The 12350-nt window shown below is 34.2% G+C and overlaps 1 protein-coding gene across 1 annotated transcript; it reads right to left on the bottom strand.

The window, feature by feature from the left end:
• Window positions 1-7: 7 nt before the first annotated feature.
• On the bottom strand, window positions 8-10999 carry LOC113044017 (collagen alpha-1(XVII) chain-like). The gene is made up of 26 exons (XM_026203603.1): window positions 10957-10999; window positions 10553-10603; window positions 9569-9634; window positions 9443-9481; window positions 9209-9328; window positions 8854-9120; window positions 8727-8777; window positions 8587-8613; window positions 6569-6595; window positions 6090-6125; window positions 5908-5934; window positions 5721-5804; window positions 5564-5599; window positions 5424-5489; window positions 5276-5341; window positions 5111-5173; window positions 4962-5021; window positions 4854-4880; window positions 4724-4756; window positions 3757-3873; window positions 3525-3647; window positions 2683-2751; window positions 2368-2568; window positions 2196-2282; window positions 439-510; window positions 8-351 (listed from the first exon to the last, which is right to left on the bottom strand). The coding sequence occupies exons 2-26, from the start codon at window positions 10596-10598 to the stop codon at window positions 302-304; spliced, it is 1860 nt and encodes a 619-aa protein (XP_026059388.1). The 5' UTR covers window positions 10599-10603; window positions 10957-10999; the 3' UTR covers window positions 8-301.
• Window positions 11000-12350: the final 1351 nt, after the last annotated feature.

Below are 12350 nucleotides of genomic sequence, written 5' to 3'. Positions count from 1 at the left end.
TCAGTTTACAAGTTAAGCCACTTTTGAGTCTAATGAAAGCATTTTAACAGCACAAATGACAAAAAGCAGAATATAAAGCACATCCCCAGATTATGTTCAATCCCATTCTGCATTCATGCATGAAAATCAAAACATTAGCAAAACTAAATTTCATTAAAACTGCCATCATAAAGGTGAATTTGATCATGTGATGCTTGTTAATTCAATGTGAATATATTTAGCTTTTGTAATAACTTGGTCTAAAGCAAGAAAGAGAAAAAAGAATAGAATAGAGTAAATATGTACGTTTTAGGCACACTAGCTAAATGACTGTGTTCCTCTTCCTCCTGCGAGTGAGATATGAAGCCTCGCCTGCAGGAAAAAAAGGGTTGTTCGGACTTCATCATGAAAAAAAAAAAACTTTATGATCGTTCATGTATTTTGTAAACAAATACATACCCTTCTCTCCCTTTTGTCCTTTCATTCCTGGTTGGCCTGTGAAGCCTTGTGGACCTATGGATCCTCTGTCACCTGCATGGAGTGAAATATAAGTCAAAACATGAAACAAGATAGAGGAGATCTGAACAGTTATGCAGTTGCTGATGTTTATACAAACAAAAAGGTATGATGAAATTTAGAGATTTTGTAATGTATATCAGTGAGATCTTTATTACAGACTACTTGCATTTCATAAATGCACATAAATATCAGTAGTCACTCTATATCCCTTAATTATGCATATACTGTTTGAAATGCTTAGTTTTACAATCAAAACTCTGTGGGTTTTATTGTGAGGGATCTAAGTTTATACAAAGATGATTTGACAGATTAAAAATAAACTGGTCAAAAGACTGTCAAATTTGATGCATTTTACCACGGTTTTTTGAACAACAACAAAAAAGTTGCTTTAGTCCAGCAAGTGCTCATCTTTAAATATGACTAATAATCTAAAAGTTTTTCTTATATGTACTTAACAAAAGTAAGACATACAGTTGTGTTCAAAATTATTCAACCCCCTGGGGACTGCAGTACTTTACAAATACAAGCTTTTCTGAAGATCCAGGATATAATAAAACTTGCATCTATAACAGTTCACTGGCATATTAAAAGTGATATTGTCAATATATAATGTAATATATTTGAGTTATAAGATTTTTTAATAATACTGCTATGTCATAATTATTCAACCCCTAATCAACATTGCTGTTTTTAAATCACTTATTTGCATGGTGGGGAATAAAACAGTCTCAATGTGAATGTGAATGTGAAAACCAAAGATTATCAGTGATCTGGAAGCTTTTTCAGGTGTGGAATGGGCCAAAAATGTAGTAGCGAGGTGACAGAAGCTTCTAAACACATACAGACTGCATTAATTGGTGATTTTAAAGAATAAAAGATTCTGCACAACGAATAATTTTGAACATGAATGTTTAGAGCCAATTCGAATTTTATCATGATTCATCAATGTTCCTTTCTCAGAATCACTCAAAAGTGTATAAACAAACTTTCTCTAATACTTTACTGATGCCTCTGTTAAATTGATTTCATAAAATGTTATCCTCCACAGCAAATTGTCTTGCAAGTCAAGGGGGTTGAATAATTTTGAACACAACTGTATATACAGTACATGTGAAAAATAAGACATATATACATGTGAACATAAATACAACCTAAATACATGTGAACCACAATCTTAAGTAGGGACATTTTTACAATTATACTAAAAGGCATTTTACTTACAAAAAAAAGTGTAAATGATCAATCCGACGGCAGAAGGCAAAGTAGCAGATTGTGTACAATCATGTTGATCATTTAGAGGCCTTAGAAATGTACTTATCAAACCTTAAACATATGCTTTATATAGTTCATAACATGTAAAGTTTATTAACGGCAGCTGTAATGCTCCATTTTGCCATGTGAAATCTTTTTCTATGTTTGAAAATGAACAGGGCAAGGGGCTGAAAGCTTTAAAAGCAGAAATGAGAAGCTTGTTTTTTTGTTAAATATATAAAATGTTTATTATTTGAGCTAGAGGTCTACGTCAGTAAAGCATAAACCAATTTTTTTGTCACTTGTATGGATTTGTCTCTTTGTAAACAGCACTGTTAAGTCATGACATGTCACTTCCTACTATCATCACACAGATACTGAAGGTAACTAAGTTTGCTTGCTTTGCTGACCCTGACATGAAAGTCATATGGGCATATGATATGTACCTTTCGATCCTGTTGGTCCAGGAAGTCCCCGATATCCATTCTCCCCTCTCTGTCCTGGTATACCTGGTTGTCCAATCATATGGTTTTCTGTAGAAACAGTCAGTGGTAATTAAAACCATGCATAGTAAATATGTAAGATTATTTAAAAAATTTTGAACAAGTTCCATCTTGCCTCTGAGGTAGTTCATGATCGCTGTCATATTGGAGGGAGAAAAGTCTACACTGATTCCTGGAGGTCCAGGGAGTCCAGGTAATCCATCACTTCCAGGCAGTCCAGGGGCTCCACGGGGTCCAGAGGGTCCAGGGAATCCTTGTATACCTCGTGGACCTGGAATTGCTATAGAACCACTTTGGCCTCGTAACAGGCCTTGAGCTGTGGAAAAATGCAAACATACAATGCTCAAGAAAGAAATCCTACATCTGTTTCTGCCCATATCTTGTACTTTTCAGTGCTATTTAAATGACTGCCACATATAGTATTACTTACACTTAATGTAATCTAAAACCTTCATCGCGATATCTGCGTAATCCAAATTCTCATCAGCACTTGGGTGACCTGCAAATGTCAAGACACATTTACTTATACAGCACGTTATACAATACAGATCTTCTCAAAGCCGCTTCACAGCATTAAACAGGAAGTCAATCATGCAAACGTCATCAAATATGAGACAAAATTCTATTTATGCTTTTTAAGCAGCTCTAAAAAGCCAATACTAGTTTTACTGTCACTGTTAAATCAGTTTGATTTACAAAACAAGTTGAATTCAGCTATAAGCAGCTAACAATGGTGTTGTTATCCAGGAAAGTCAACAGGTACAGTAACAGGGTCGATGTTGTGAAATGCATCAATTATGAAATTAATTTGAAGCAGCTCTACAGAAGATTAATAATTCCTTACATTTATATAGCTTTTCTAGACACTCAAAGCGCTAACATAGTCAGGGGGTATCTCCTCATCCACCACCAGTGTGCAGCATCCACCTGGATGACGCGACGGCAACCATAACGCCCACCACACACCAGCTTACTGGTGGAGAGGAGACAGAGTGAAGAAAACAATCAGCAGATATGGGGATTGTTAGGAGGGCATGATGGTCAGAGGCCAATGGGCGGATTTTAGCCAGGATGCCGAGGTCACACACTCTTTTCGAAAGACATTCTGGGATTTTTAATGACCACAGAAAGTCAGGACCTCGGTTTAACGTCTCATCCGAAGGACAGACTGTAATGTAATGTAATTATTCAGCTCAATTAATCTCATCTGATAAACAAGCCACCGATGAGCAAGACTTAAGATGAAATACAGTTAGCAAACACTCTTCTTACTTTTGATATACTCCTGAGGCTCTGCGCGGAATTGCTGTTGGTTTTCGTTAAGAGCATAAGACACTAGTCCTCCGGCGCTTCCCTGTGCTCCTTGAGGTCCTGGCAGACCTCTGAAACCAGAATCTTAAACAAAACAGTTCATACAAATGGGATATCAAAAATCTATGTAGAAATGTTTTACGCTAACTGGAGTTTTTCTTTTTTTTTAACAGATATATTTTTTCCATTATACCTTTTGGACCTTGTGGCCCCATGGGACCCATTAGTCCTGAAGGTCCCTGTTGTCCTGGTGGACCCTCAGGATCTTGTTCTCCACGTGGTCCCGGTGGCCCTGGCTGTCCTGGAATACCTGGATTCAGGGTAAAAAAAATTATATATATTAATTAATTATATACAGGCAGACTGCCTGAGTGAGATGCGCTTCTCAGGCGCGGCTTGAGTCGCGCGGAAAATGCGTGCATGCTGGAAATAGAACCGACGCTTATTTTTCACGCGACACGCGCGCGTGTTGGAAGCATTTCCAGGCAAAATAGAATAGGAAAATATGTTTATGTCATTTTGTATACAAATACATATTAATTCATGACACTTTGATGTTTGAAAATCTATAGGTTGACATAAATTCAGATATAAATGTAATTTAAAAAATAAATTAATAATTATCGATTTTCAAGTATTGCACTTGTCAAACTTAGTCTATTTTTGCAGTCAATACTGTTGACGGTGTCCTTTATCAGTAGGCTTTATATTTATGCTCAACATGAAGTATAGATATTAGATATTGTTGACATGAAGACAAGAGCCTGGTCTGTCTGCGGTCTCCCTGTCACCTACAGCAGCAGGCAAAGCGCGGTTTTGGTGAAGCAGGCCTATAAACTGGGATTGGTAATGCTGCACTGTAATCATAGTTATTTATTTCTATTTTTCATTATATTTTATTATATGATATTGGTTTGAGTCTGAGAGTTTTTATTTAGTGGAGAACTTTGTAGCAGTATTTTATTTCTTGTTCTTTTTATTTTATATATATATTATTAAAAAGGATTTGAAAAAAACTGTATTGTAATAAACAACCTGCAGTTTACTGTTTGCATTTCTTTCCCTTACTGTACCGAAAATGAACCGAACCGTGAATTTAAAACCGAGGTACGTACCGTTACACCCCTAATATATATATTTTTATTTTTTGAATCACTAACCGATTCCAGGTTCTCCAGTTAGTCCAGGCTGTCCTTGAGTAAAGAAAGATCAAAGAGAATTTGCATGTAATTCAAAAATGTCAGAATGATTATTATATACTGTATGTGTGATAGGTTGTGTCGGTCTTACCAGGGGAACCTTGAGGGCCAATATCACCTGAACAGAGAACATAATTTAATATTAAAATTCACAGGCTCCAGTTGTTTCCAGGGGGGAAAAAAGATGTTTTGGATCTACCTTTTGATCCCTTTGGTCCAATACGTCCAGGATGCCCAGGCGGTCCAGCAAAGAAGGTTTCTGATTGATCACAAAAAACACAGTCAGATCACTTTCATACCATTATTTAAGATCTCAATACAGTATACATACAGTGAATTAAAGTATACCTGAAGTGGGTACAAAGCTTCCCGGTTCACCTTTTTTACCAGGAGGACCAGGATGACCAATACCTGTTGGAAAATATTTTAAATAAAAAATTAATACCATAACAGTACAGAAATGCCACTTGGAGATAATAAAGTCAGACTGAACTAAATTCAGGAACTATGTACCTGGTTTTCCATTATTCCCAGGCGGTCCGGGTGGGCCAGGAGGACCAGGTTCAGAAGCAGCTTTCTCTGTTCAATTTAGATTAAATGAGAATGAATTAATTAATTATTGATATATATATTTATAATATAGATTTGTGATCACACTCACTCCCTGCACTCTCAGAGACTCCAGGCTTCCCATCTTCTCCTCTGTCTCCTTTATCTCCCTTTGAACCTACAGAGATTGAAATGTCAGGAGACTAAAATTTCCTGATTTCAGTCTTTGTTTTATTGAAAAAAACATTTTACCAGGGGGACCAGGAAGACCAGGAGGACCAATAGGACCTGAGGTTTAAAAGAAAAAGAAAATGTTAGCAATATTAGCATGAACATACTGCAGTTTAACTGATTCTTTTCATTTCATATTAAATGCATTTGAGATAATCCATGATGAACTTCATGACACCTGATAGTCCAGGTGGTCCGGAAGGACCCGGAGCTCCAGGAGGTCCAGGGGGTCCAGGTACACCCACAGTGTTAGTATTAGTGCCTGTCAGGAGTGACCAGAAATAAGAAATAATGAGGAATGTTGTCACCATCAAATGAGATTATTGTTATTATTACTAACAAATTATCATTTGTGTTTCCCTCACCTGCAGAAATGACTCTTCCGGGCTCACCTAAAGAGACAACATCATGTATAATATGATAATTATGTTTGTAAATATATACATACATCATACAAATTTCTACCTCACTGAACTTCAGTCATAATGGCATGGTATTAAATAGAACTGAATTGAAATAATAATAATAATAATAATAATAATAATACCTTTAGCTCCTGGTTGCCCTGGAGTACCTGGCAAACCTAGAGTAATGTCATGTAATAAAATAAATTTTAATAAAACAATTAAGGTTAACCTGTCAGTGTCTGCAGTTTCACAAAAAAAAAAAAGCTAGATATGTTTTGTTTCATATGCAGCGGAGAACAAATGAAATCAAACCTGGTGGTACTTGGAGTACTGTATATAAAAATTATATATTATACAACACATACAGTCCTTTTTTAAATCCATATGTGTTCAAAATGTTCATACAATACCATCCAAAAGTTTGGGGTAGGTAAGATATTATGTTTTTTTTTTAAACTTTGAAAATGCATTGTTTTTTTAGAAAAATTACTAATCATTATAAATTGGATGGACCTAAAAGTATGCCATTCAGTAATTCAGTTTATTAATTTAGGCTTTTCTTGTAAGTACATATCAAATCTATATTCTTTATTGTTTTGTGATATTAAAAAATAATTACCTGGAATTCCAGGAAACCCGGTATCACCTGTCAAATTATTTGTAATATTATTGTAACATTTTCATGACATTTCTTATTACATCATATATATTTGTGATTTAACTGATACATGTGTTACATTGATGTGATATTTGTGCTGTATGTTACTATTGTGATGTGGCATTATTGTGATATATTTGTGATACATTTCTGATACTATGATATTGTTGCAATAATGTGCCATTATTGTGATATATTTACGATATTATGTGACACAGTTGTGTGATAATGTGAAATTGTGATATTTGTGATATAATTGTGATGCTGCTGTGTTGTGCCATTATTGTGATATATTTACGATATTATGTGACACAGTTGTGTGATAATGTGAAATTGTGAAATTTGTGATATAATTGTGATGCTGCTGTGTTGTGATATTATTGTGATATATTTATGATATTGTGATACTGTTGTGATGATGTGATATTATTGTGATAGGTTTGTGATATAATTATATAATTATGTGACACTTGTAACACTGTCACAATATAATTTTAAAACATTTGTCACATTATAATATAGTTGTAATGTTGTGATACATCTGTGATATTGCAGTGATATTGTGATATATTTGTGATGTTATGTGATGCTGCTGTGATGTGACATTACTGTGATAAATTTGTGATACTTGTGATTTTGTGTGACACTATTGTGATAATGTGTGACAATGTTATAATTGTGATATAATTGTGATACATTTGTGATATAACTGATACATTTGTGATATTGCTGGGACACTGTGATATATTTGCGATGTTATGTGATGCTGTTGTGATATTGTGATAAATTTGTGATACTTGTGATTTTATGTGACATTATTGTGGTGTGTGACAAAGTGATATTTGTGATATAATTGTGATACATTTTTGATATAACTGATACATTTGTGATATTGCTGGGACACTGTGATATATTTGCGATGCTATGTGATGCTGTTGTGATATTGTGATAAATTTGTGATACTTGTGATTTTATGTGACATTATTGTGATGTGTGACAAAGTGATATTTGTGATATAATTGTTATACATTTGTGATATAACTGATACATTTGTAATACTGCTGTGATATTGTGATACATGTGTGTATATAAGTGATGCTGTTGTGATAAATTTGTGATACTTGTGATTTTATGTGACACTATTGTGACAATGTGATATAATTGTGATACATTTGTGATATAACTGATACATTTGTGATATTGCTGGGACACTGTGATATATTTGCGATGCTATGTGATGCTGTTGTGATATTATTGTGATAAATTTGTGATACTTGTGATTTTATGTGACATTATTGTGATGTGTGACAAAGTGATATTTGTGATAGAATTGTGATACATTTGTGATATAACTGATACATTTGTAATATTGCTGTGATATTGTGATACATGTGTGTATATAAGTGATGCTGTTGTGATGTGACATTATTGTGATAAATTTGTGATACTTGTGATTTTATGTGACACTATTGTGACAATGTGATATAACTGTCATACATTTGTGATATAACTCATACATTTGTGATATTGCTGTGATATATTTGTGATGTTATGTGATGCTGTTGTGACGTGACATTATTGTGATAAATGTGTGATACCTGTTATTATATGTGACACTATTGTGACAATGTGTGACAGTGAGGTATTTGTGATATAACTGTGATAAATTTGTGATATAACTGATACATTTGTGATATTGCTGTGATATTGTTATATATTTGTGATGTTAAGTGATGCTGTGGTGATGTGTCATTATTGTGATACATTTTTGATACTTGTGATTTTATGTGACATTGTTGTGATAATGTGTGACAAAGTGATATTTGTGATATAGTTCTAAAACATTTATATTATAATATGTTTGTGATATCATTGTAATATCTTTGTGATACTGTAAAATATTTGTGATATTATGTGATACTGTTGCTATATCATGGATGTTTATTTAGCTGGCTGTTATATTATTATGAATACAATACCTTTCACTCCAGGAGGTCCTTGGTCACCTAGAATGACGTGAGTAGAAGTAAAATGTTTCTATGAGTAAAATGCATTCACTCATTTTCACTCAGTATTTCTCCAGGTTTATCTATTGAATGTATTTATCTGTAGGTATTACCTTTAGACCCAGGCACTCCTCTCTCACCCTTAAGTGAAGTTGCAAGTGAAGCTATAATGAAATCATAAAAATGTATAAATGTTTATATAACTCTATCATATGTTTAGCATGAATATATGATTAACACCTCTGATGGTGTCCGACTGAAGTTCGGATCTGAGGATCTGTTGGATGGTCCTCTCCAGAACCACAGGGTCTTGTGCAGCAGATGCTGAATCCAGGTTTATAGTGTTATCAGCACGGACGCCAGAGAATCGCTCAGCGTATGAAGACTCCGGTGGATCAATGATGTTCACATCCGAGGAGGCAGACAGACGACTGGTTCGAGCAGAGACTGTGCTTTCTCCACCATCAATAGCATCCACACGAGCCTTCAGCTTCCGGACCTCCTCACCTAGAAGAGAAATGTTCATTTTGAAGTAAACTGCCAAAGCACAAGCTATATCAGTAGGTCTAAAATAATATCATGATACATAATGTACCCAGTGCGATGAGACCACAGAGGAGTCCCAGAAGAAGGAGAAGACCTAGAAGCCACTTCCAGCACGAGCAGCAGGAACAGAATCCTAGTCCTGCACTGTCAGACTCATCTTTACGGATCTCTGTTGGGACATTAGAATATGAGACTATGAACAAAAACAAGATCCAGACAAGGCAATCATTGCTGAATGAACTGATGTGGATGACAGTTTTTGTAATATTTGAATTACATTTACCTGCATAGGCTGCCTTGTCTTTCATTGATGCTCTGGAAGCTGAAAGCACATAAATTGTATGTCATTTAAGGGAAGATTTTATTATTAATTAGACAATATACAGTAAGTGACGTTATCTGAATATACCAGTAATCGTGGATTCAGTTGTGCTGGAGACCATCTTTTTCTCCCTTTTTAATGAATCTTCAGAATCTGTTATATAAGAACTTATTGTCACAAATAGTTTTATATTAAAAAAATTAAGTGATATTAATACATATATATATCTGCCTGCTCAAGACACATTATTCACAATAACAATTATATAAATGTTACAATATTTGTGACAGTATAAAGGTTTTTACTGTAACTTTGGATCGATTTAATAGGTTCTTGCTGTAAAGTACTGTATTAACTTCTTTTAAAAACGTTTCCAAATGTACTATATACAGTATTTAACTTTAAAATTTTTATTAAATTTTTTGCCAGTGTTTTTGGACATAATCAGTCGCTCTGTCTCTTTCTTAGCTGCTACAATTTATTTCCCAATCGCAATAAACTTGCCATCTTTCACAAACACATCATCAGTGGTGATAGGGGAACAGCTGTGAATGTGAGACGAAAAAGAAATAAAATTCATTTGGCAACATTGGAATGTTTTAATCGTACACATTTTTAAGTAAAACTTAACAGTCAACAGTCTTCTGTACCAGTTAACATTTAATATTCTGCGAGCGTTCTCTCTAGTTATGAATTAACGTTCTTCCAGTAGCTTTAATAGAGCGCTTTTTAAAAATTATCTAGTAATAACATTCTAAAAACACATTCATGGAATTTTTTTCTGAAAAATTTGAGTTGAACATTTTTCTATATTTTTTTTTCTGCTTGTTTCAGAATATTCAGGGTAAACTCAAAACATTCCAACAATTTAAAGAAGGAAAATACCCTTATTGTTTGTTTTTTAAACATTTCAAACACTTTTTACATAGAATTTGAATTTTCATAATGGCAACATTGGGAAGTTACTTTTTCATTTTTACTAGGCTATGGGCAATTTAAGATTTAACCAGAGCTTAAAACTGGAGTGTTGCTAATTAAAAATAGGTTAAAGTGCAGTGTGAATGTTAAAACCTGCAGTGCTGAGGGCAGATGAGCTGAGGGTTAGATTATTCTGCATGCCACCTAAAAACAAAACAACCCACGACCAGTTTCACTCTCTCACTCTCAAATATATCTTTTTAGTATGTCAATCCTTTCGACTTTAACACACAGAAATACAGTCACACAAACACATTGAAGCGACTTCCCTTCATCTAGCTCTGTCCCTAAATATATGAAACTGTTGATCTTTTTTTTTTAATTATTGATTGTAAAATTCAAAATAGCTTAATATGAAATAAATCCTATATGCAGCGTATATACCATAACAATCAAAATATTATTAAAAAGATGAAATAGCAAAAATACTGTACATATAATATACTATGCAATTTCCGTTTAGTATAGACTTTTGATTGAACATGAGTAACACTGACATCTAGTGGAGGGTGAGGCACTCTGCAATCTGGATCTAATCTCACTTTCTGAAAAAGAAAATGATAACATTAAGATTTAAAATTAGATTTAAAGAAGACATAAATTAAAATAGCATTTATTTTGAATTTTAGAAAAAGCACAGACGCTAATGCACTGATTTAAGCAACCTATAAAGTGCCCTGATAAGAACCAAACAGCAACTCTACTCAATTTTATAGTCAAAGTGTTTTTTGCTAGAAAGAGGGTTCTTTGTTCAATCCAATGTGCTCAAAAACGAGGCAAAATGAATATTTAAGAGTGTTAAGTCAGTTAACCAGAGACAAAAATGCATCTGAATTTAGTTTACAAGCATATGAATTGGTTCTAAAATTAACATATACAGTTGCAATCTAACAAAACGTCAGAATTTGGGCTCAGAACAAATCGACACTTACCGCTTGCTATAATTTACCGTCTCATGTCCAATAGTCTGTCCTGTATCAACACACTGATTTTTTAAGTTCATGTTCAATCCCAGCACCCCTCATCAAAACATAGCTTAGATTTCAAATCTTCTTATCACATCTGAAGCCAACAAGTTTAAACCTGAAATTTACTTCAAGGTAGCAGCTATAATACTGTACTGTACTGTAATAGTGTTTGTAGGATTTTAATTCAATTATTACTAAGATTACTGTGAAAGGCCACATCTGATTAGTCCATCTATCCACTGATGTATTCATTGATCACCTTCAGCACCTCTGCTGTTGTCACCTGTTCAAACATATGTTTTCCAGCACTATTGCTGCGTAATAGTCATCATTACACCCTTAAAACACTAATGATCTGTCCACCTATCATTCGTTCACTTTCAGGAGACTTTCTAGGTCCTCTACACCCTGAAATTACTCTGGATAATGAGGCATTTGTGAATAGCGGAGTGAGAGATCTATTATAAAACTAAAGTAGAACAACAGGTAAAGCCACAGTGCATAAACAAGCTCGTGTTTAAGTATGTGTATGTGTCTGTGCTTGTTCTGTTATGTGTTTGTGGTTACCTTACAGCTTTTCTGTCTTGTTTTGATCATCAATTATACGTCTGAACACAATAAGCTCATGACCACAAATTAATACTTACAAGATCACAGATTAGATTCTTTCAGTGTAATGATATAAGATACACATCATTGGAATTCTTATGGGCTATATAACTCTTAAACCACAATCATATCAGTAAGCAGTTTGGCTGTTCCTAGAACAGTTTATATCACCAACCTGACAGACTTTGCAGTCCGTGGACACATAAACTTGAAATTGCAATTGCAAACAGTCCATAATAGCAAAACTCACATTGACTCTTGTTTAAGAGAACTTCGTATAATCTTCTTGTTGTACCTGTGTTCTTCTGTATAAA

This window comes from Carassius auratus, chromosome 26 (genome assembly GCF_003368295.1).
Source record: "Carassius auratus strain Wakin chromosome 26, ASM336829v1, whole genome shotgun sequence".
Lineage (NCBI taxonomy): Eukaryota > Metazoa > Chordata > Actinopteri > Cypriniformes > Cyprinidae > Carassius > Carassius auratus.
Note: the sequence above shows the minus strand (reverse complement) of the source record. Positions and strands in the feature narration are given on the sequence as shown.

Bases quoted from the DNA above. Each gene is read 5' to 3' on its own strand.
- LOC113044017 (XM_026203603.1), bottom strand. From the start codon at position 10,598: ATGCAGAATAATCTAACCCTCAGCTCATCTGCCCTCAGCACTGCAG. The intron at 5,600-5,720 runs GTGTCATGAAGT...TTTAAACCTCAG, and splicing joins CGGACCACCTGGACTATCAG to GTCCTATTGGTCCTCCTGGT. The intron at 2,569-2,682 runs GTAAGTAATACT...ATTTTTCCACAG, and splicing joins GGTTTTAGATTACATTAAGT to CTCAAGGCCTGTTACGAGGC.